We start from the raw sequence: 25,995 nt of genomic DNA on the forward strand, positions 1-25,995 counted from the left end.
TGTTTAGAAGGTAGAAGGTGAGAGGGTGTACAGCAAATAAAAACTATCTGAACATAAGAACACCTTCAGCAGTTTAAATGATGTAGCTATTTGGATATAAAACAATACACAGTTGGTCTACTCTTTCTTAGCTTCAAAGAATTAATCATCTAATTCTCTCACCTCCAAATGCAGAGATTGACTGGCAATAAGTTTAAAAAAACATGCATTTGAGAACTTCAGTATCTGCAGAAAACACTGGTTAGCAGTCTGCTTGCATAACTGAAGGGAAAAAAAAAAGGCTTAAAATAATTCAGTGCTATTTAGAAACAGAAACAACAGAGTGGTAAGTTTTTTCCCCACCGCAATTCCATAAAGCAGGGACCTGAGTTTGCAGTACATCCATTTTAGCGTGTCTCATAGCTAGTCTTCCATACCACAGAGGTTAAAGATGAGTTTCACTTCAGTTTTGTTCCATTTTACTTCAGAATACTGTTGGAAGCAGACAGACGCTCCCCTTACCCACCAAGTGAAGTTTGAAACTGACTACTAAAAAACTGACAAAATTTATTGACAAACTTTTCACACAAATACTGTGTTTTATTTACAGTACTACCACACACAGGTCAGCTATTAATGTCAAACATTTACTAGTCTAAACTTGGCTACAGAAGTTGTTCTCTCTGTGATTGTCTCACTGGATAGAAGTAGTCTTTAACTAAGCTAAAAGTTGATCACCGATGACAGAAATATTTCAGGTTTAAGTTAAATAAGGTTGACTGTAAAAGATGTATAAGCAATCAATCTAATCTAGCGAGACTTCTTACCAGTTTGCCCAGTATTTCTTCTAATGGTGGCAGCAACAGCAGCACTTAGTTCTCTTTCAGATGATCCATTGTTTGAAAACAATTGATGGCCACCAGCTGCCTGTCAACCCTATTACTTACACAACTGCAGCAACTATTATAAGAACTAAAAATGATGAGTTGCAGGAGGGCAAGTGCAAACTTCAGGCTGTACAAGCATTCTTAGCTATCCTCCATACTTGAAAGGGCATATAGTCCTGCCACCCAAACTAAAAGTGAGTTCAAAACTTTATTTCTGGGATAATTCATTTTATATAGTATCTGTTTATTTAATAACAGGGCTGTTACAGCATGGATTTTTCAAGATTTGCATTGAGGATGACAAGTTCATTTCTTGGCACTCAAACATTACCAAATTAAAAATGTTTGTAAAGCAAAAAAAATCATAACATTTAAAAAAAAAACCAGATGAACACTTTGGAGACTTCACATGACATTACAGAGCCAGTTATCACTTGCAAGATGTTCTTAAATAAATAGAACTCATCTGCTTTATGTAGCACTTGAAAACTTTGTAATTCAGAATAATCCCATGACAACAGACTGCTGATTGACATTTGGGAGTTAAAACATAGGTAGCCGTTCACTAAGGGACAGTTCTACTTGTTGAAAATACTTCTTAGATGCCAAAAGTACAAGGGAAGGAGATGCCAGGGGAATTCCAACTGCAAATGTAATGCTTTTGACCAAATTCTTAAGAGCTTTCCCTGTTGGCTGAAATTCACTTGAGAAGTGGCTTGCACTTCATTACAGTCGCATATCTTACATCTGAGAACTACCATCCCTGAATAAGGAGTGAGAAGTTACAATTACTTCCATTATATTCATTATATGTAACATAAACGTCGTGACTACTTAGGCTGTTTAAAAATACAGATTACATTTCTGTGTCCTGTGTGAATTACTTCAGATAACACATAAAATAACAAGAATTGCACGTGAGACTTAACTCCTTCTGTTTACAGTGGTGCCAAACTCAAAATGATTATGTGAAAGAATAACTTTTTAAAACAGATCTTGCTGGAAACTGAGACCTCAACAGCTTTTTAATTTATTTTTAACGTTTAGCAGCTTATAGCAGGAATTCAGTTTCTGTTAATTGATGAAATGAGAGAGGAACTGAATAGGGAAATAAACACCTCACGGCAGTGGCCCAACATACTAAGAGAAGACCGTGGCTGTTAACAGCTGTGTCTAATTTTTCAGGTGCAAGTTGTGTGAAAGATAAAATATCAGCAACACCACAGTACACATTTTTTACCTTATACAAAAAAGTAGATCTGTTTGAAAAGTACATGCAAGTGTGCTGGCTGCAATTTAAAGTATTTTTTTATTCATAAAAATTAAAATGCTGACCCTTTAAAGGTGAGCGTGAACAGTGTTTGACTGCATGAATTACAATCAGAAGAAAATAACTCATCAACTTAATTCCAACTTAACGTTTCCTAATGTGATTGTCCTCAAAAAGAAGAAAAACTACTTACAGTACAATTTTCCTTAGAAGTAACTGTGATCTCTAGTATAAATATTCCAATCTCACTGGCTTTCTTTCATACTGTCCTATCTTCCAAAGTTCAGTAGTAAGTTGTGGGGATCCCCTTCTCCCTGGCCAACTTCATCTGTTTTTTGAAAAAAACACTTGTTATCCCATAACAGTTTTGAAATCCATTTTTATTTTTTATTTTTTTTTCACTTGTGCCAGAACAAATTTGTATTTTGTACTATTGGATGGTCCAGGGGCTTGGTCCCAAGGGGGAGAAAGGGGAAGGTCTTCTTGTACCTGATTGTAACCCCCAACATTTTTATGCAAGCTCCAGTGCACATCAACAACTTGGCACCCACTTGTCAGTAGGCCGTTACTTGTTCACAAGCTCCAGGCTGATTCATCCAACATGATACTCCATTAAATGAAGTTCAGAATTTTGTCTGCAGTTTTTAACATTTGGAAAGAAATGGGGACAACACATGTAGCAATACGGTAGACATCTCTACTGTGCTATAAAATTGACACCTCCATCTGTCATAGTGCATGCAATATAGTCATGAAAGAAAATACTTGGTGCTCTCTTCTCTTCACAGTATTTAAACTTCTATTGTAAAAGCAGCTTAAACTATGCCACAAGACTACACTGTCCATCTTAACCACAGGCAACCTTTTTTAGCAAGTCAGGCACTGGAACTTCAGCGTTTTTCCCCAAGTTCAAATGAGCCTGTCACTGAGACAGTAGACTTGGTCTGCTTTAATTTGCACCAGAAAGCTGGTAAGGAAACATTTAGAGCCATTTATTATGTGGATTAAATACGACTTATTTTGCAAAATACAGCATATTTTTCTGTTTGCAAATCAAACCAACTGTCTTTACATGAGCAGATTTACACAGTTGCAGTACACAGATGAGAGTTCATAAATAAAAATTCTACTCCGTATACCATGCCTAGCAATTTTGAAGTCAATGTAACCTCCAATGCATATAAATAGCGTGGCTGGTACAGTCTTCACCAAAGATGTGTCTCCCGAATCTCTGCAATGATTTGACTGGCTCGCTGCAAGGCCTGTGCACGGAGAAACAAAACACCCAAGGTTAATTGGTGTTTCTGAAAAGATTTCTCAAGGAAGCAAAGGTGGCAGTCAGAAAGTGTGACGTTAGTATTTAAATCAAAACCAGTCATTTTCACTAGTGGTAATAACCTGCAAGGACATTGATAAACAAATATGGAACCCTGCATCTGCAAAAGATCATGCAAGTGAGAACTACTACAAAACAGAATATAGTGCTAACACTGTAGTAAAGATATAACTAAATTGTCTCTCTAGAGAGATGAGAATTGAGTTATTTTAAAACTGCATTTCTAGTTATAAGCGAAAAGAACTCACTGCCATTATTCTGAGCAACATTAACATGCTGAAGTGTTCCCAGTAATATGCTTATCTTAATGTTTCATATGTGTATATACATACATAACTTCTCAAGAAGACCTTTTCACCATACAGAATTGTAATGCTTTGAATATCCCCCATAAAACAGAGGGGGAAACTGCACTTATATTACTACTGTATTTAGGTGCAGTCCCTACAGTCTAGCCTGCTAGACTTCAGAAATTTAAACTGTTTTGGTATAAGCTCAGAATACCATCTGATACTAAAACTGAAGTATTATTCCAATCTGGAGAAATCTAGAGTTGAGTTTGGTCCAACGAAGCTCACACTTTAAGACACTTCCCCTCCTCACTCAAGTACTTTTTAGCATACAGTTGCAAAGGCTGAACTTGCTACAGACATCTTGGATAAGCAGTATCTCAGGGCATCTGATCTCTCAAACATGCACTGTTTGAACAGACTGCACTGTTCACAAGACAGAAGCACCTCTTGCTACTTCTTTAGTGAAGCTGCACTGTTATCTGAGAGGCATTCTTTTCTAAATAATTCAATCCTGAGAAGCATTTCAGCTGTAGCAGACTGATATGTCACATAACTAAATAATGAAGAAATGAGTAGGTTTTTTTTAAACACCAGTATGTCCCAAATTCATTGATACAGACGTACACGGTGGTCATGATAAGTGAGTCTCAACATTTCCTCTTCTTATACTATAAGGAACTCTAGATCCACCAGCCATTGGCACACAGGCTGTGTGAAGACGGGAACAATAGTTAAAAGACTGTAATCGTTTTCCCAGAAAAGAACTACTGAACACAATAGAGGAAAGTTAAATAAGAGCAAGTGATCAGAAACAAAATCTAGCATTTACATGGTTTCAGCTTCATCAACTATTCCCATAAGGCCCTGATGTTTTTCTGTTTTTTTCTTCTTTGAATACCTTTAGCATGTCAGCTGCCTCTTTTCTGCGCTGCGCCATGTCTTCGGATTCCGTCAGAAGGTCATCCAACAGCAAGGATTTATAGAGCTGGCCCACCAGCTCACTCTGAAGAGTGTCCTTCACGTGGTTCACCAGAAAATGCATCACTGCCTTTGGCACACTGCAAGCACATAAAGATTGTTTCTTCAGGACATAATAAAACCAGGCCTAGATTAAAGAATTCACAACACAACCAGCTTCACAGAACCTTGGCTCAAGCTACCAGAAATCTACCACTGATATATATAAAAGCTTTCTATCTAAAGTAAACCAAGTATCCTGAGCAATTTAAAAGATGAATTTCTTCCACATGAGATGGCTGTATTGTAAAGGACATGAATATATACTCTAGAAAGTACATGAAAAATAGATTACTTTTTTTCCCCACTAAGGACCAGAAACCAAGTGTCCACTATGCTAGGCATGACAAAAAGGCTATGTCACCCTAGAATCAGCCTTTACGTGCAAATGTGAAAGGAAAGAGTCAAGGAAAGGATTGATAGATCTAATCTTATCCAATCAACTGAAAGCAGGATCTCTGTTCAAATACCAGTCTGCATTATCTCTAAAATAAGAAAACACAGTATAAGAGTATAAGCAAATGGATTTGAAGTGTGCAAAATGCGTTGTTTAGAATGGAAGCAAGCTGCAATCAATGCAATTCATGAACAGTCCTTCAGAAAAAGACTACAGAATCTGTAAAACAACATTTTTCAGTTCTATGTTAGGCTACAATACCCCCCCAGTGAAACTATGGTTTTAGCTCTGATTTCCATGCTGCTAAAATTCCTGGGAAAAAATAAATGAAAGTACTGAAACTACTGGAACCTGATCTTTGTGGGGACTTAAGGTCTGTGTAGGAATACTTTTCTGAAAAGGTGGAAATAAAAATCACTATACTAGAACAGTACCAGAATCTAAGGATATCAATGGGGGATCAGAAGTCAAATTACTGCACCTTGGGTTATTTCATCACAATAGCAGCAGCTAACAATGAAAATATCAATTGTCCTTCCCAATGATAAATAAAAAAATATCAGTTTAAACAACCACTTTGTTGATGCAACTCTGTAAGTAATATTTTACAACTACAGTAGACTGGGAGCTGCCATACCGTCAGTACTGACTCGCTAGGCAGTGATCCCATAGAATCACTCAGGTTGGAAAAGACCTTAAAGATCATCCAGTCCAACCACAACCTGACCGTACTACCCTAACTCTAACAACCTGCTGCTAAATCATGTCCCTGAGCACCACATCCAAACGGTTTTAAACACATCCAGGGATGGTGACTCAACCACCTCCCTGAGGTGCCTATTCCAGTGCTTAACCACCCTTTCTGTAAAGAAGTGTTTCCTGATATCCAACCTAAACTTTCCCTGGCACAACTTGAGGCCATTTCCCATCGACCTGTCACCTGTCAGCAGTCAGAAGAGACCAACCCCGCCCTTGCTATAAGCACTCTTCAGGTATTGGAAGAAAGCAGTAAGGTCTCCCCTCAGCCTCTTCTTCCCCAGACTAAACAGCCCCAGTTCCTTCAGTCGCTCCTCATAGGGCATATCCTCCAAGCCCTTCACAAGCCTTGTTGCCCTTCTTTGGACCTGCTCCAGCACCTCACATCCTTTCTGTACTGAGGTGCCCAAAACTGAACACAGTACTCAAGATGAGGCCTCATCAATGCCGAGTACAGGGGCAGGATGACTTCCCTAGTCCAGCTCACCAGACCATTCCTGATACAAGCCAGGATGCCATTGGCCTTCTTGGCCACCTGGGCAGACCGCTGGCTCATATTCAGACAATTGTCCATCAGTACACCAAGGCCCCTTTCCATGTGATCTCATGTGCCCACAGTGCTAAATCCAAATCAAAACCATTATCCTGGGCAGATCAAGAAGCTTTGCTCAAAAGAATGCACTTTCTTTCAGAATACATGCAAGTCTTGACATTCAGATCTAAGATGAACCTAGATCCATCAACATCTCAGCTTTTGGAATCCCAGCTTTGGTTGGGAATTTTCCCCACTATGCTGTACTGCTTTAAGGCTCTTTACTGCTCAGCAGTGGAGTGACTTCTGGGAAATCACGATGAGACCACATAGGTCTATTAATAGTGAAATAATTTTACATCCTCTTTTCAAGCCAATGCATTTCAAATTCTACCAAAAGAAGAACTTAAGTGCAAAATATTTTGGGAGTCGCCTGGCTAAGAGTGAAAGCAAAACTCTGCTATCTGTCCCAGCACAGCTTTGAATCTTCCAAATAAGAGACTGAATCAGCTTTGCAAGTGCCATGTGGGACGTACATGAGTACAATCTTCAAAAGATATTTCTTAAAAATATTTCTGAAGCAGGTCAAGATGTTTTAGTGCATCAAATTTGCAATGCTTGGGATAGCATTTTTGCTGCATATTTACTGCAAAGAACGCAAAGGGTTAGCCACAGCAGTCCCTATTTGAAACAAAAAGGACAGCAAAGCTAAGTTCTGCCATTGCTACATAACACCCAGAGTTTATTCCATTTCCGTTTATTATTTGCTGAAAATCATCCACCTGGATTGCAGCCTCCTTTAGAAAAACTGCCACCTCCTAAATAACTAATTGAACCTCATACATCAATGTAATAAAGAATTAAAACTATCAGAAAAAAACAAGTACTACTTCAGCCTTCTTAATTCTGTGAGGGTTAAGTTATATAAAAAAGCAAGATTATATATATGATGCTTGAAAAATCACAACATTGGTATGGCTTAAACACATCTAGGTAGTTTTGTTTTACCTGTCCTGAATATTCTTTCTGACAATAAGGAAGTAAGATTTAATGAGTCGTTCAATCACTTCACAATCTCGCTGCTCGCGGGCAGAAAGTTTGCGTGCAACAGGTACAGGCTATGTAAAAAAAAAAAAAAAGAAACCTCATGTTAAATTCTGCTCAGTTGTATAGATAAATAAAACTCACACTGGGGGAGACCAAAACCAACCATTGCTCTTTTAGTCTGATAATTTGGTACGCACAATCTGTCTTGCAACACTACTCTACTATTGACCTAGAGACATCAAAAATCCAGATCTTTGAAACTGAAAGGCCAGAGGGCACCAACCAATTTAGTTTTTAAAGCTCACTAAAGGAAGGAAGTTCTGCCAAGACTTTAAGAACCTTCATCTTTTTTTTTTTTTATTTAAATGATTATTTTCCTCTAGTATGAAAAATGCCAACTTCAGCAAAAATGAACAGGCAGTTGAATTGAGATGAGATGAGATTTGCTTCTGTTTTAGGAGAGATCTACATAGGGATTTCAATTCCATAGAAATTTGTGAAAGGAAGCCAATTATCCCAAATTGTAGGCTGAAACTAGAAAGGTTAGCAAAGGGAGAAGTGAGGTGCCAGAACTCCCTGTTTCTATAGTGGTCATTATTTATGATGATATATATTAGTAGCAAAGTCACAACATAGAGAATTTGTATATTTTATTTCCCAAGCCTTAACTACGAAGAGGAAATATGCATCTTTCCATGACACTCACCACATCTAATAGGTTTACTGCATGTCCTTTTTGAGGACTAGCAGGAAGAGCTGCAGCAGGTTTTGATTTTTCCTCTGCTGATACCTCCTCTGCTTTTGAGGATTTCAGCATTCCTCTCCAGTTGCCTGTTCCTGACTCCTGAGTTACATCTCCTGCTCCAGCAGCAGCCTGCACAAACAACACATCACAGAAAAGCGTCAGAGTTAAAACTTGAGCACTACAAAGAAGATCAAATAGTTATTAGTAAGCTACAGGTAAGAAAGACTCGGTAGAAGATTTTCATACGTGTATTTTTATTTCTATATTCAGCTCTTCTCAGCCCCCACTTTTGTTTTACTTTTGGGAGACCAATTACAAGGACACTTTCAATTCATTAATGAGAGTAAAATATCACTAAAATGAAAGCTTTTTAAACTTGCATTCTTCCTAATAATGGTATGAAATCCCTGGCACAAACAAGCTTAACTATTTACAGATCACTTTTGAAATACAGTCTTCCTAAATCTACTGGCTTTAACCACATATCCTTAGCGTAATATAACCTACACTATCAGGATCACTCAGAAAACACATTTTAAGATTCAAGATTCACCACAAGACCTTGAAAGATCTCAGTGTATTTAAAGTCTTTGTATAGAAACCAAAGTTCTTTACAATAACAGCTTATGAAATGAATTAAATATATGCACGTTTGTGTTTCCAGGTGCCAAAGCTATGAATGTATTTGTGCGGCCAGACCTTGTGTTACAGAAGGCTTTTCAGTACCAAATGAAAAAAAGAAAAATCTCCATCTTCTGGAAACGAAGATAGCACTGTCTGGGAAGTAAAGTTTCCATTCCAGGGAAAGAATGACTTTGTTCTTCTGAGAAGATGAGATAATACCCAACTCTTACATATTAGAAAATATGTGACAAAAATATTAGTAGATTGTACACATTAGATCAGTATAAAAAGAAAAATAAATTATTTTGATGTGAAATTTTTGTTTTGTACTTTCCCATAAGCCTAGCAGCTGTTCTATTTACTACATACTGTAAAAAAAACAAACAGAGTAATCTCAGTGCTGGTCATTAAAGGCTCTGAACTGCTACTACTTACATCTTGCTTCAGGAATAGGAGGAACTGAGGTAGAACCATCTATTATTTATATATTTAGTTTACAACTAAACCACCCCTACAGGCTGATCTTGGGTCTAAAGAGTGAGGGAATGGCAAATGGAGTACATGAGGAAGAAACCCAACTGAAATGTGCACATAAGTAGTCTTAATAAAATTGCACTGCTGTTCAGAGGAATACAAAATACAAGATAAGAATTCAAATGAACCTCTATTAATAACAGACAGCCATTAATAAGGAAAGCTCCATTACTCTCTTTCTGATTTTAAGACAGCTATTTAAAGTGGCAAAAATCCCTATACCTCTCCAATCCAGTGTTACTGTGGAGCATGCTTAATCTCCAAAGCAGTTTCAGAAAGCTACATTCTTTCATAAGAAACAGAGCACCAGAGTATACACCACTTAATAAAGAACAAGCTTTGTGGGAAACACAAATTAAACCAAACTTGGCAGTTTCCTGCAACTTCTGCAGTCACAACACTATCTTCACTACAGCTCCTGATTTCTTTTTAGATGTTTGCAGCCTATCAGAACCAGTAAAACTTTGACCAGAACCATAGTTAAAGTTCTACTGCTGACTAGATTTTGACTTTAACCACTCTGCTGAGGACAGAAGTGACAGCTTTGCACTAGAAGCAGAACATAAATATGCAGTAAAGCAGAAAGCCTGAGTCTCCTTAGTTACTCCTACTACACAAATCTGTGGCTCCATCTTCTGTGACTTCAATGAAAGCAATTAGCAAGGAAGTCTTTACAGTACTGAGCTGTTATTTTACAGGACAACAGGTCTGAAGTGCAAAAAGCCACTGCAGAATACATCTCACACATGGAAGTGAACAGTTAAGGTCAGACAACAAGGGGGCTCAGTTCTAACAAAGCCTGTAAGGATTCCCTGCAGAAAGCAGGAAACTCACATTTTTAGTTTATCTTCTGTTCTTCTTTAACTGTCAACACATCAAAAACATGCAGTTTAACAACCATGCTGAAAAACTTGGATTACAGTACTATTGCACCAAACAAGCAATTGACAACAATATATTACAACCAAGAGTTTAAACAGAAAGCAGTGGCTTTGCCAGCTAGTTGCACATCTTTTTCCCACCATTGTGCATAGTGACATCATGAAATGTAATGTAGTCTACACCCATCTTGTTATTAGGGACAGAGCACTAAACACAGACTGCTTCCTGTAGTACCTGAAGTGCACCACAACATCAATTGGCATGCAGTGCTTATAGGAAAAATCAAGACAGACCTTGCCATCAGCCTCAGCAGAAGCAGCAGTAACAGTCTCCTGGGAAGCAGGTGGCAATGCACCTGGAGCTTTAGTAGACTAAAGAAGGTAAAAAAAATGCAGGGAGGGAAAAAAAAATTCAACTGAAGACCACCAAATCTACCTAGCAAATTCATGCACTTTTAGCTTCTAATAAATATATATATGTGTTTTCTTTTAATCCAGAAAAGAAAATATTTTGGATTTGCAAGCAACACAGTAATATAAGCAGAGAAAAAAGCACGTTCAAGACAGGTAAGGAACTTCTGGTTTATCTTGTCCTTCAATTTCATTTCAGCTCCTACACTGATAATTTAAACATGAAGTCAACTAAATGAAGAACAAACAGCACAAAAGCAATCTTTAGACAGCTACCTTACATTCTTGGCTAATCCATCAGCTGCCTTCTACAGACTAGAGGCAGTAATACTGAAGTCTGCTCTGAGACTTCATCATACTTTTTAAGCTAAGAAACTTAAAGAATTGATTTCTATCAGCTGTACTAACGCTTATTATAATGATAAGCTTAAACCGTATTCTGTGCATTCAAATGTGAAATACTTCACATAATACTAAATACATGACTGTCTGAAACCCTATCTGATTGTCAGACTGTTCATTTCCACAAGGCAATATTTTCATGATGCTTGGTATCCAAGCTCCAAGGATAGCACGCAACTGGATTATGACGATCAACTAACAACTTCATCTCCTCTATCTTCTCCCAAAGAAACTAAGGCTGCACTAAAATTGCAGTCTTAAGAGTGACTTTAAAAAACAAGTCACTGTGCTGGCACAGTAAATATTTTAAATCAGTTGTTTATCTTTTGATATCAGTGTCACAGCCCTAAATATAAGCATTCTTCATCTTTACTATCTGCAAACATTTTAAGCCTTATCTGAAATGACATTCAAGTAATGTGTGTAATATTAATATAGATCTATAGGTAAGTCCTCAGAAACCCTGGATTTAAAACCTGCAAAATCTTTGGAGGAAGAAAAAGCATTCTACTTCCATCTCAGGAAGTCAAAAAAAACAGAAGTCAATACTTGGAAGCTTCCCAGCGTGTTACTAGGGCTGCACATCAAAGCTTCCAGCATTTAGATTAGATCAAAGGAGAATGCATTACACTGAAAATAAACAAACAGAAATCTACATTTACTCACCTTGTCTCGTGGCACAGAAGAAGGCAGTTCCCGGGCTAACCTGTTACGCCGTTGTTCCTTTAAAAATAATCCAGCAAGACTTCAATTATGCATCGCTCTGTCTCAATACACATCCAACATTCACATGTTACAGATGACTTCAAATTTTAAAGACAAACAAACACTAATACTTCAATCTCATCTAGTGCTTTGTAACTATACTACGATCCTATGAAAGCCTCAATTCTTGGGATGAAACTATTCCAATTATCAGGTCAAAAGTAAATTTCCAACATAAAAAGCTTCTGCAAAACTTTTTGCAACACTCTTCATAATCAAGACCAGAGCCTTTAAAAAACAGGATCAAAGCTAAGCAGTTTGGCTCAGCATTGATTCCCTACGACCCTCATTAAGCATTAAATCTTCAAAATAATCCATGAGGATTTGATTTCACATCCAGCATAGTTTACTCTGATTAGCCCAAAAGGAAGCATTGACTTTACAACAAAACAGAATTTGAAGCAATCAGAACAAACAAAAATCTGATTTTTCTTGAAATTAGTCATTGATTCTCCATTGAGTAAAGATAAGATGTTTTACATGCTCTGTTTCTTCAAAATATTCAATGTCCTGTTCAGGAAGATGTTGGAAAAAGAACTCATTTAGGTAACACACAATAAAACAATAATTTCCTATGTTCAACTTGACAAAGTCCTAATTCTCATACTCACAGCAGTTTGTGCAGACATTACACCTGAACTAGAATTTACCTTGGTAGACTGCTCTTCAATCAATTGCATAACCAGTCAATACAAAAATATATAATAGAAAGCAAGAGGTTAGAACTAACAAGCAGAAATGACAATGTAAGCATTTAAAAAAGAACGCTACTATGAAAAAATGTGTTGGATTAACAAGTGAACACAAGAATATTAGCAAGCTCTCAGGCAGATGGATGAAATTCTGCAATGAAAATAGGACTTTGAGAAAGGATTCCATATACTACTTGTACAGAAACTGCTTGTATAGGATTATGATAGCAACAGAGATTATCAGTCAAAATTGGGTGTGCAAAACAGAAAGGCTATGGAAGTTGTAAGTGTAAAACTATCCTCTTAAAGCTTTTCGTGCAAAAATTTCATTTACTAGCCACTACTCTGATGCCTATCTTATTTTTCACAGACACACAGAGGCAGAACTGTTTTCAGTAAAATATCAATCACTGAACATAATATGCAATATAAATCTAATAAATCAACTGATAACAAAGTATACACCATATTGTAATACATTCAAACCCCCATACTTCAAAATATTCAACTGTGCTTCATGGAAAAACTGACAAATCTGTTCTTTCACTAGTTACTTAGATTTCCATTTGAAGAGTCAAAAGATAAGGCAGATTTAAGCAAGATGTAACCCACGATCACAGAAAATCCTTCAACTTATCCACTCTTCAGCTAAGCATATTGAACTTATTTTTGATGAAGATATATTTTCTTACCTCTATGTTGTTATTCATTAACCCACAGGCATCAGCAAAATCTGGATGTTTGGTATTGATATAGGCTAACTCAATAGCCACTAAATTATGAACCTGCAATGAAATGACATTCACAGAAATTCATTGAGACTAATGGTAGCAAAGAAAAATGACCTACACTGCTAGTCTAACTGCCTAGACTACAATATATTGTAATTGTCCTTAGCCACAGACTGTTCTCACTGCCCCAAAGACACTGAAGTTCTGACCTTGAAGAAAGCAAGACAGGAATTCATTCTGTCATTGCAACAGGCTCAGATATTCAGCTTTTTTTGAAACATGTATCAGTTCAACTTGTTACCTTTATTAAGCTAACCCCCCTTCAGCAAGAAATAAACAAACTCAGCAATTTAAAGAGCATAAGCTATGTAGTTACAAGCCACAGTGAGAAACATTTCTCTATTTGAACATAGAACAACTTTTGCTTTTCACATCAAACATACCCACATATGTACAAAGTATCTTTATCTCCAATGAGCAAGCACAAAAGATACTAGTATATTAGAACATATTTGCCCAAAGTCAGAAATTGAATCATCAGCTCTCATTGGCTAAAAGGCATCGAAAGTGAAAACAACACTTTATCTTGACCTCCTTGAAAAAAAAACAAAATACAACCCTACCATCATTCCTTTTGTTTCTTACCTAGCTTCTTCTATAGTGCAAGCTTCAAACAATGTAGCTATTAAATAGTTCACCATTATGAGTTGTGATTCTTTTAAAAATTTGGGTTCCAGACATTACAAAGCAGACAGAAGCAACAAAGAAAAGTCCAGGAGACACTCTTTCCAGCAACATTATAAAACATGAAAAATTACCATTTCATTTGTGACAGGAAGCCTTCTACGCAGAAGACAGGTTACTACTTCAACTATGGCATCGTGTAACTTGGGAAACCTCAGCAACTCCTAAAAACAAATATTTACTGATAAGACTTCGGGTTTTTTGGGGTTGTGGGGAGGGTAGGGGAGGGAAGGAAGGGTGGGAAATGCCCAATAATTGAGAACATAATTCAAACACGTTATTTTTTTACCTGTGTACTGTAATTACTACAATGTTGTATAATTCTTTGCATTTCTTCATGAACCAGCTCCACACAGCGAAGGCTGGGCTCTTCTAAACGTTTGATTTGCCTTTTAACCAGCAATTCAAATGAAACTTCAGGAACAAACAAGGCAGGACGGGGACCCTAGTTTAAAAGGAGGGTAAAACTTGTGAAACTGTATATTAAAACAAGGTATTTATATTCAGGAGTTTCTGGTGAAGCCCATAATGAATCAGGTCACGGCATTCACACCCAGAAGAACACTCAGAACAGGCCTTGCCAATGTTAGAGTAATACCTGTTATAAGAATATTGAAATTAAAAAAAAAGGTCTACAGACTAAAGAAATACAGAAAATGCCTGTAAGACTGAGTCAGTGTTAAATAACGATTAACCAGCACCCTTCTCAAATCCTGATCATTTGTAACTAATCTTATAACCATGAATAATTATTTTCTGGGTTATGCATCCAGGTTTAAATACAATTCATAAGAAAGACTAAAACATTCTCTTCCTAATTTCCAGCAGACAGAAGAGGTACACATTTCATTGCTGCAAGTATCTGATGTATTCCAAGTCTCAATGATTACTGACCGCAGAAACACATCCGTCTGCCTGCACCAATCAGAACTCAATACAAAAGCTGATTTGTTTGTTCAGTCAAGCTCTAAGGAGTGAACAGTCCTTGTACTGCAACATGTACAAGTAAACTTGCAGTGAATTCTTAGCAACATCAATTCCCACATTCACAACAAAACCAATCGTGTAAATACTAAAGAGTCACATCCATTATAGACAGTGAAAATGTCTGAATGTGTCCTAGCCCACAGATCTCACACTGAGTCTTCATAGCTAACACAGAAGTGCTTCATGCAAAACAAGAAGTGCACAAGCAGTCCTTCATCAGACTTTCTCATACAAATAATAGCACTGGGTTGCCAAAGTTGGGCCTAAGCTTAATTTCAGCCTATTAACAGAAACAAGCAAGCACTTCCCTTAAACTCATTCCATATCTGATAAAGACTGCAAATCTGAATGTTGTATTTTTCACTTGAAATAACAAAGAGCAGGATTCAGCATATCCAAGAAAATTCACTCAGCTGTTGTTAAGTCATAATCCTGAAACAGCACAAATTAGTTGAAATCTTATTGTGAACCCAATATATACAGGAACAACACTTAGAAATACAGAGTAACACTCACAGTAGCATTTCTAATGGCAGTCAGAATATCAATTGTGTTAAGGCCACCTAGAGGGTCAACAGATTCTAAGGTTCGTCCAAAGGTCTCATGAAAGATGTAACAGATTCTGGCTCCACCACATCTGAAAAAACAAAGTAACTGAAATTAGTAAAGAAGAAAAAAAGCTCTCATTATGAACTTTTTCATGATAACTTATATTCAAACCTTTTTTTTCTATATTATGCTCTAGTGTACTACTATTGCCAACATAAGTCAGCAAGAGCTACAGGCTCAATCTAAGCACATAGTCAAAATTCCAGAAAACCATTTAGTACTCACAGCTCAGAAGTCTCTATGTATTTTGCTGTTCCTTCAATAGTGTTGCAATATTCTGTGGCAAATTTGGTAATAAGCTGCAATAAAGTGGCACTTTTGTCCTCAACAGGTTCCCCATAGCTGTTAAGTAGAGACTGGTACTGAGCAGCTAAAACATTGATTCTGGTTTTCAGTTCTGGCAAGCAGTCCCTGATATGATGCATTAGTAGCCTAAAAATAGAAAACAGACCTTCATGAGAGGGAAGGAATTCCAGCTTTATCATCAACATCAAAAGAGAGATGGGACAGAAAATAACCAACAAAGGAAAACATTTGCTCATGGAAATTACAGTAAATTCAAAAATTGAATTTGGAACCAAACACAGCTTTCCTTATTGTTTCACTGTACAGCACCAAAGTAAAAAGGAAAGATAAATACAAATGGCTGCATATATCACACATCAATCTACATTTCAGCATACCTTGAAAAGCATGCACATTTGTGTTTTTTAATGTAATACCTGTTCAGTGTTCTAGCAAGATACTTAGTTCCATTTCGATTGGCTAGGGAGGGATACTTCTTTTGAAGAAAACCATATTCATCACGAATAGAATCCGCTACACTCTTCTTATTGTTAATATCCAGCTGACTCCTGAAGTTAAAAGACAGAATTTCACACTAGTTAACATGCAAACCAAAAACAATTCACACTTCTTTTTTGCCTGACAGGACATCTGAACAGCTGAGTTTTGCATTAGGCAACAAAAAAGACAATTGCTCGGACAATAAAGAAGGGGTTCATCTATAGTGCCATGGAGCAGAGATAGTAAATCAGTACAGGTAGCAGCCATACACAGACTAAGCAGAAAAACTTTACACTACATGAGATTAGACCTAGCTAATGCAAAAGATAAGAGTGAACAAGTACTACAGCCAGTACTATGCTGTCAGCACTAGCTTAGCCCTAATATACAATATCAACTAATGCTAAATTAGCAATAATGTGAACAGCTGATCAGAAACATCCCTCAAGCTAAAAAAACCAATAGTGGGAACAAATAACACTACAGTTCTAGAAAGGAATAAAGACATTTATTTTAAATCAGCAGTTGGTTGACAGGAAGAACAGATTTTTGAAAAGTAAGCAAGCAACCAACAAACCTGTTGCTTATTTCCATGTCAAGTCACCTTACTCTTAAATTCATACTCATGGCTAAACAAATTAATTCTCAAAAACAGTGTAAATGTGCCCCAACAAACCTGTTCACTACTCCAATGATGCCAAGTTTTACTGGAATCACTCTTCCCATGAGCACATCCATAGCATCAGTGCCAGCATCCATGAGATCCAGCTTTGTGATAACAGCAAGGGTTCTTCGACCTACCAAAAGGAAAACTCACTCACAGGGATGTTTTGTCCTCATCAAAGCTCAGCATTCACAAAGTTCATCGTACAGTTGCATAAAGTGTAATAGATCAAACCAGCAGAGACCAGCACAAGTACATGTGGTGCTTGTCTAACTGGAGCCTTTATTATCAAAAGTGTATTTGGCATGTATTGCTCCCCATGCATAAGTGGTTAAAGATTTAGGTAACGTGCAGTTTGAAATTATTTAATTGCTGAATGTAATAAATATTTTTGCATAGTACATGAGATTACTATTAAGCATTTATGGAGAACACTAAGACAAACAGGCAGGGGACCCGCAAGTGTGAGCAAACTGAACACGTTTCTAGGATATATGTAACACTACACATAATGGCAATTCACATCATGAAACTACTTTTGAAGCACCACTACTACTGGAGAAGCTGCCAGGGGAGGTAACAGGACTGCTTCAGGCACTGTGCATCATTTGGCATCATTGCCAAAAGTACCAAGAGTCTGAAGAAGCAGCAAAGGATTAATGAAACAGATTTTTGTCAAACATGTAACTTAATTTGTATTAGACACTGTGGAAGAAACAGTCACTCAATCTTTGCATACCACTGTGCCTACAAAGTCTGAACACGAGCTGACACTCGGGACCTTTAAAGTTTAGAATTTTGGAAAGCGATCCAAAAAACACAGCTGACCGCTTTTACAGGAGTAAATGAAAAGGAAAAGGTCTGCTGGCTGGAACCAGGACAATCTGACTAAGGAGAAAGCCAAGGGAAGAGATTCTCCCTCAAAAGATGTGGACTCTGTAAATCACAAAGCAGACTTGCAGTTTGAAAGCAAGTAAGAAATACTACTTCAATGAGAAGAAGACTTTGAGGGGAAAACATACCAATACAAAATTTTTTCCATAATTTCAATATACCTATGTTCAGAGTATACACTTTCATAATCTTTCAAATTACATAGTGCCATTTATTAGTAAATAGTAGTAACAGTACCCAGCAGCTTCAGATTTGTTTCAAAGTCATTAGGCAAACATAAAAGTTATCCTTTTTAGATTAAAACAAAGCAGTCAGTTCTGTCATACAAATGTGGAACAGCAAAATGGATACTAAGAATACATATTAATTTTTTTCTCACTAAAAGTCATTAAAGTAACATCTAAACAGATAATTACTGCTGCAGGATGACATATTTTCTCTTATAAAAGAGAAAATATTTGACAATAAAGCATGAAGTCATTCTAACAGATAAAACTACTAAAAATCTCAAAACCACTAACATTCTGTAATGCCATTTTGTTGCTCTGAAAACAGATGTGGCTCATAGGACTATTAAAATAGTTTTCTGATTGTTTGTAAGTCAGAAAGCTCTTAAGATATTAATTGATCATAGTATTCAGTCTCTTGAGTCACAGAGACTGAAACTGGAAATCTTTAAGCAAATACAATAATTGTATTTTCCAGGGAATTAAGTAACGCTTTCCTTACTTTTTTGCTCAAACAACTCCTGTTTCGTTTCTTTTTTTTTTTTTTTTTTTAAATTTAAATCCTAAAATAAAGTTGGAGCTGAATTACAAGATCTAGTTTTTCTTGCTGCTTACCATCTGGATCCACTTCCCGTGCAATTTTAAGTGCTTCTGAAGTGGCCATGTCTGTGTTAGCTGCTGTGACTGCCAGAATAATTGAATTTGGGTTGCTGATGAATTGAAGGATTAGCTCTCTTATTTGAAGTTCAATATCCTTGGGCTGATCACCAACAGGCACCTAGAAAAAAAAAAATACAGTGCAGAACTACTCAAAACTGAACATTTAATCCCATGTTAGACCACTAACTGAACACTGTAATAAAGTTTTCAGCCCTTCCCTTTTGGGAGAAAAGAAAGAGGAAAGAGAAAGAAGAAAAGAAAAGAGAGAGGAAAAGAAAGGAAAAAAGGGGAAAAAAAAGAATGAAAAGAATGAAAAAAGGCCGATATAACAGTGAACCAGAAACCTAAATCCTACACCAGAAGATGTGACATCTCAAATGTATATAGCCAACTACTTTATCTGTAGGAAAATGTAAACAACTTTTAAGAATTGAAGCACTAATCTAACAATACAAAATAATACTTAAGATAGAACATAAGCTCCTTGTTTCAAAACACAGTGTTTTCAGAAGGAAAGCATTTCATATCCTACCTTTGTCATTCCCGGTAAATCCACAAGAGTCAGATTCACAACATTAGATGAAAAAATCTTAAGATGAATTGGTTCAGGACTGATACCCTAGAAATGTATTCATAATACAGCGAAGTTAATCACTTTTTGCAGGATTATCGTGGAAGTTTTTAAGTAAAGCAACAATAATGCTCTGTGTTCTCTTCTTGCTTGAGTTACTTGTCTCATGAACACAGTGAAAAATCATTAGATGATAATGCTGCTTGCTATCTCTTCACAAGAACAGTTCAGTGCTTTTCACTTCTAGATGTCAGGACAGGTTAAGAAAGCTTTCAGTAGCAAGAGAATCTACAGCAAGACAGAGATGGACAGTTCAGTATTTACCTTATTATTTCCTGAAATCCTCTCTGTTTCATTTTCTATTTCCTGACGAATTTCATCAAAATCTGTATAGATCTGAAGTACAGAAAAGAAAGATTATTTAAATAGCCTTTTATCCACAAACATCTAGTTGTGGAATAGTGCTTCCTTCTCCAAGAGACAGTGAAAAATTATGTAACTATGTATACAGAAGGCGAGGGGCAAAAAGGAAGGCTGGCTAATAGCTCTTAAGCTACTGCTATAACAGCAACCATCAGTGCTCAAAATGAAAGGAATCAGAATCTTATGGCAGTTACTAGAGCTAAAACAATATCAGAGGAGGTAGAAAACAAATTGCATTCACCTCAAGAGAATTTCACACATTTAATTCTACCGCTAATCTAGTTACAACCATTTGAAGTTGACGAACAACATCAAACTTCAACTCCTTCACATCTCGGGAAGGGACAAGGAACACAGTGTTTCATTTCCTTTTTACATTCTTGTTTACTCTATCCTCTTTCCACCAATAAAAGGAAGTCACCACCAAACTACCCCTTCCACGTGTTCCCTCTGTGTTCCTCTTTAAGATTCCTTCAACTTTCAGCATTACCTACAAAGTGAAGAAATCAGTTTAAAGTAGTAAAACATCTGCCAACAAGGAGCTGTGCTGCTGGCAAAGACAGTCAAAGCTTAATTCTTCACTCGAAATCCTCAGCTATCTGTTTCCCTCTCCTTGCTAAGTATTCAACCCTTGCTTTTCACAGCTTTGTAATATATCTCTAAAGTAGTCAGTGCTTCACTGGACGGAAATGACGTGTGATAGTATACAACCGTCTCTGCAATTTAATTCATGCACAAAAAAAAGGGGAAAAAAGAAGCAAAACATTTTTAGGGTCAAGATAAATAACTCAGCAGAATCAATGATCCACATACAGAGTCACTGGTAAGTAACTAAGGCTTTGGTTAATCTTCTACTCTTAGAAACAGAAAAGCCTGAATATTCTGGCATGCAATATAGAGAATGGTTCCCTTTTTGTGGAAAGGCTGCTCCATAATCTGAGCAAACATACCTTATTTTTGGTGTGAAGAAATTTACCCCACTCTTCAGCATCTATCTCTGAAAACAAAGAATTGGTACATGAGGAAGAGGAAGCAGATATTCCAATTGTTTTTCTGAGTCTGTTTGTTGAAGACTAGAATGTGATTTTTTTTTCAAGCAGCAAGAACAGAATTAGTTCACTTTCTGCTATTAGATGTTAAATGGCTCAGTACAAATACACTTATGATTCTGTTTATTTAAGCACAGCATCTCATTACTCTTTAATTTGTCTCTCTTACACAACGTCTGTCTTCATAACTGTGAACTGAGCCAATCAGCTGTCCTACCATTCTTCGGAAAAGGTCTGAGTCCATTAAAAAACCAGCTTGCAACAGAAAACAAAATAATTATTAGCAACAGCTTACAAAAAAAAAACCTGAAAAAAAAATATACACCAGCTTATAGCAACTTTTCTTTTACCATGCAAATGAGATCAAATTGCAGCTGAAAGAAAAAGTTAGAAAAACCTGTAGAACCAAAACAAACAAACAGAAAATACGTAAGTACTCTACAGAACAATGACGTCTCAGGAAAACATGTCTCTTCCCAAATCTGTCATGGACCAAACATCTTAATTCTTGTCTGTCACCACAGATGCCTAAAATTACTTGGGGGCTCTTCAAGAGCAGTCCCAGAAACAGCAAAGAAGGTTTGGTCGACTCTTGCCCTGGGGTGCAGGCAGCACACAGAGTCACACTGCAAGACGCTCACACTTCCACAACTGGGTTTCCGAATGCCAAGAGTTCCATATTGAATCTTTTAGACTGTGATCCTTTCCCCTCTGCTACTCAACGAGCAATCTGCTCTAGAAAAATAGCCTACAAGAAATTTCAGAACTTGACAAACACAATGCTTACCTAACATCGAGTCAGCATTCAAAACATTTTTTCACTCAAGTTGAATTTTAAGGTACTTTAATCAATAGAGATCTTTTAAAGGATTTGGGAATTAAAAGTGCAGAAAGTTCTATGAGGCAGCAACCACATAGAAAAGCAAAAGTCATCTCATTCTAAAGCAACAAGGTCAGAAAGCTAAAAAAAAAATAACCAAAAAAACTAAATCACAAGACTTAGCAAAATAATCAACACAGTAGCCAATGTGTAAAGAGTGATCAACAATAAAGTGGCATGAAATGTATGTGGTTAGTGTATACAGGCATGCACTTTATGTGTAGGGAGAAAAAGCAAACAGATAAAGGCAACCTTTAGAAAGGTGTCTTGGATTTTTCCATGTAGCAGGGTCTGCAGTTAAAGAGAAACAGCAGTGAATGATGTTTAAAATTTTCCATCATATTTAACACAACATTTTATTTACCTTCATCACAAGATTCTATAACAGAGATCACAAATGCATGCAGACAAATGTGCATGCTAGTCCACTACTGATGAGAATGTGTAACATTAACAATATGCACAGCAGTAAGATCTTAACTGAACACTGATAAATGATGGGTATTAATCAGCTATTCCATATCAATTTACTCAATGATCTCTTTACTATTGCTGCTCATCTAATCCCAACACTTTACAATATTTTTGTCTGAGCACAGAGAAGAGCACGGGTAGGTTCTGCAAAGCTGAACTTCTTTGGCAAAATATGTTTGTCATCATTTACTCATGGCAAGAATGAGAAAAAGTCAGGCATGCCTTTAGTGTCACTGGAGATAACATTACTGCACAGGAAAGAAATCTGAGTTGTGTATCCATCTTTTTGAACGATGAAAACAAATTTATGCAGATTAAAAGAACCAATCACAGCAATTCTGAGACAGATTTAAGAAGAGACAACATTCACTATCACCATTCTTAACTTCGTGAGAGTTTCTCATTTATATGAGCCCCATAAAAAAAAAACAATGAAAAGTTCATTGAAGGGTTAATGAGTCTACGACTATATTTTTCTGTGAAACCAGTAGAGTCTCATGAAGTGCAAGACCAAAACAAACCACGGAAGACCTTTTTTGTTGCATGCTGTCCCTGTTTGGCACAAAATGCAAGGAGCACAGCAACAACTGGCTCATCAGTTTGGAGAGCCTGCTGCACCTGGGGAGTTAATTCTGATGTCTTGCGCTTGTGGATAAGTCAGAACTTTATCAATGGAAATACACTGATTTAGATGAACTCAATCCATTAAGAAACAAAATTGTTAAATAAAAATATACTTCTGTCCTTGCTGTTTTATTAGAGTTAATGAACAATCACAGGCATACAGGAATATCATTGTTAGGAGGCAGGGTTGTGGTTATTTTCTGTATCAGCTGATAAATCAGCAAAATCACATACCAGCCTCCCCCTCAAAAAAAGTATAAAATGAAAGGGATTATTAATTTCACATCGTTAAACAGGTTTAACTTCTTTACTGTACAGAGGAACTACAGCAAAATGCACATTAAGGAAGAAACTACAGTACTTTCAAAATTGTATTACTCATTCCCTCTTAAGAATTGAGAAAAGGATGATGGGCACAGAACCAGAAGATACAGCAAGATAGTGCCACCACCACAATTGGAAAGAAACGGAGCAAGCACTCCTTTGTTATCTCCTTCGTAGGGAGATGAAGTAGGACATGCTGTTTCAGTCTTAAATTACTGGTTTTCTGGCAGCACAGAAATTCGCTGCTAGATTTAGACCTATGTGTAATTTTTTTTTAGTATAAACCAACAGATTTTAAAAATAGATACAAAAAAAGACGCAGCTTATTAAGAGGTATTACATTTTAACTTGTTAACATCCATAGATCTAATGAGAGGGCTTTTTTAAGCTTTAATGAGATACAAGTTTTCCTTGCTATATATAACACAAGATTGAACCCATGATAAATGGCTTAGTCTTAACCTCAACCTTAGTGCACATGGAGGAAAAAAGAAGTAAGGAATAAATGCAACATCCCAAGACGTACAGCAAGTCTCATTTGGTGCAAATGTAAGTTTAATTCATCCTAGAAGTTTCATTTTATATGGTGGGAATCTTTCGCCTCACTCACCTGAAGTCTACGATGACAAACACACCTTTGACATTTGAAAAAAAAAAAAAATTCCCAATGGCTTTAATTTAATGCATTTGAGTGTTTAGGAAAGGAGGAAGGATTTGCATCAGGACTCAGAAAGTAAGGATTCTCAAGGCAAGGAGAAAAGGATTCACAAGGAATCACAATGCAATAAGGCAGTTGCATGTAGTATCTGTTCATGCGAAGAGTTGACAAGCACATCCAGAAAGCAACATGCTAAGTTGATGTTCTCTTGTTCGAGATCCCGTGGATAAACCATTCACACCAACAAAGCCTTTCCAACAAGATTTCCCTCTGTGAAATTCATAACGCATTCAAGCTGTACATCAACATGCAAGTCATAATAAACATTAACATCTGTAATTGCGTTATGACTTATTACAATTTCAGACAGAAGAGTCAGGATAACAAGCTGCCATCTGTTTTCTTTCCAAGCAACTTGATCCCATGTTCAGGATTTTGATGAAACAAGATCATCTATACATAAGCTAAACCATATCAGTGACAAAATCATTGATTTGCCTGAATTTTTGAGGGAGGAGAGAAGCAAGTCAAATGCAACTGGTGAAAGTTATAGAAGTTTGTCTGTTCTTAACAAACAAGCCCACATTTCTCTCAAAGGAACATCCAGAAGAAATTACGTCTTAGATATTGATCTTTTTCTCTTAAGGTCTAAACGGGCCTCATAAATATTAATTCAGCCCAACATCCTAATGCAGTAATATAATGATCCCATTTCTAATTTAAAATTCAAATCCCTGGATCAAATGCAACCTACAGCAGAAAACCTCTGCCTTGACTCGGAATTCCCTTCATTACACAATTATCTTGTACACCTGTAAAGTCACAAAGAAGAACAAAATCCTGTTTTATGTAACAACTCTGAATCAAAGTTTGTTTTGTTTTTTTTTTAAAGTACAAAAAACTCATGTACTGTGCAAAGCAATTGGCATGAAGCCACTTAGAAAGAAATCCAATGTGCCATTCTTAAAAAATAAGCAAGGGGGGTCTATGCATTCCCTACCTTTGAAGGATTTCAAGGCCCAAATGGATAAAGACCTGACCGAGCTGGTCTTGAGCTCAAAGCTGGCCCTATTTTTGAGCATGCTGGACTTCAGACCTCCTTGAGATCATTTCCATTCTGAATTATCCCATGATCTCTTTACAATCAAGTACTTCCTGGACTGTACACTGAGTCCTGCACGCTAAGAACACTTAATTGTTATGAATCAGAGTTGTATGTTCTGCTTGTGGCAATATTGAAAATGGAAGCTTTAACCTTTAAACTGCCCAACATTAGTAACTGTTTTTCAGAATCACAGGAGTTGGAAGGGACCTTAATAGATCATTAAGTCCAGCTGTACTGCCAAAGCAGATTCCCTATAATGGGTTGCACAGGTATGCATCTGGACAGGTCTTGAATACCTCCATAGAAGGAGACTCCACAACCACTCTGGGTAGCCTGTTCCAGTGCTCTGTCACCCTTACTGTAAAGAAGTCCTTCCACACGTCTGTATGGAACTACTTATGTTCAGGTTTTAGGCCATTGCTCCTTGTCCTATTGCAATGCACTATCAAGAAGAGCCTGGCCTCATGTATTTGCCTCCCACCTCCCTTTAGATATTTACAAATGTTAATCAGTTCCCTCCTCAGTCTCCTTTTCCTCAGGCTGAACAGACCAACACTTACAAATATTACACAAAAAGAAGTACTGCAACGAACTTGATACCCTAACTTACTATTTCTAGAAATAAATTCCAAATAATTTAAACAGAATGATAATTAATAATTATAAGCCCAAGATTATCACACCATCAAAACTCTGCATACCTTTACTATCTAAATTAAGTGTGTGTGTGTGTGTGTGTGTGTGTGTGTGTGTGTGTGACGACCAGCAAGTGGATATGCTACTGGTGCTCTTGTGAAAGAGCAAGAGCAACAGGAGTGTTCAAACTTCCAAGGGACCACCGAGATGATTTTCTTCATCTGCTGCAGGATAATAACAAAGCACCACAGAAGACAAAAGCTTCAAAGTAAACACTTTTGGACAACTTAAAGCATTGTTCTAGATGTGCTTAAAATCTGTCAGAATAGCTCAATCAGTTAGTATCTGTAAGCTACAGAACACATCCATTAGATTCTCCTC

The 25,995-nt window shown here is 36.9% G+C and overlaps 1 protein-coding gene across 8 annotated transcripts in view; it reads right to left on the minus strand.

Annotated features, from left to right (window-relative positions):
• Positions 1-526: 526 nt before the first annotated feature.
• The window catches only part of DNM1L (dynamin 1 like), a 36,925-nt gene continuing 11,456 nt past the window's right edge, over positions 527-25,995 (minus strand). The window contains exons 3-21 of one of the 8 annotated variants that reach the window (XM_015285664.4): positions 22,046-22,084; positions 20,815-20,861; positions 19,766-19,837; positions 19,403-19,489; positions 18,826-18,988; positions 17,102-17,222; positions 16,362-16,493; positions 15,865-16,071; positions 15,547-15,667; positions 14,333-14,488; positions 14,118-14,207; positions 13,261-13,353; positions 12,357-12,386; positions 11,778-11,834; positions 10,593-10,670; positions 8,221-8,388; positions 7,476-7,585; positions 4,664-4,823; positions 527-3,398 (exon numbers count right to left, since the gene is read on the minus strand). In XM_015285664.4, the coding sequence (XP_015141150.1) occupies positions 3,342-3,398; positions 4,664-4,823; positions 7,476-7,585; positions 8,221-8,388; positions 10,593-10,670; positions 11,778-11,834; positions 12,357-12,386; positions 13,261-13,353; positions 14,118-14,207; positions 14,333-14,488; positions 15,547-15,667; positions 15,865-16,071; positions 16,362-16,493; positions 17,102-17,222; positions 18,826-18,988; positions 19,403-19,489; positions 19,766-19,837; positions 20,815-20,861; positions 22,046-22,084 (1,988 nt within the window). In that variant the 3' untranslated portion in view covers positions 527-3,341. The remainder of the gene's footprint in view (positions 3,399-4,663; positions 4,824-7,475; positions 7,586-8,220; positions 8,389-10,592; positions 10,671-11,777; positions 11,835-12,356; positions 12,387-13,260; positions 13,354-14,117; positions 14,208-14,332; positions 14,489-15,546; positions 15,668-15,864; positions 16,072-16,361; positions 16,494-17,101; positions 17,223-18,825; positions 18,989-19,402; positions 19,490-19,765; positions 19,838-20,814; positions 20,862-22,045; positions 22,085-25,995) is intronic. The other 7 variants (XM_015285677.4, XM_015285670.4, XM_015285686.4 and 4 more) reach the window with 7 other exon arrangements.

The sequence above is a fragment of the Gallus gallus genome, chromosome 1 (assembly GCF_016699485.2).
Source record: "Gallus gallus isolate bGalGal1 chromosome 1, bGalGal1.mat.broiler.GRCg7b, whole genome shotgun sequence".
NCBI classification, from domain to species: Eukaryota; Metazoa; Chordata; class Aves; order Galliformes; family Phasianidae; genus Gallus; species Gallus gallus.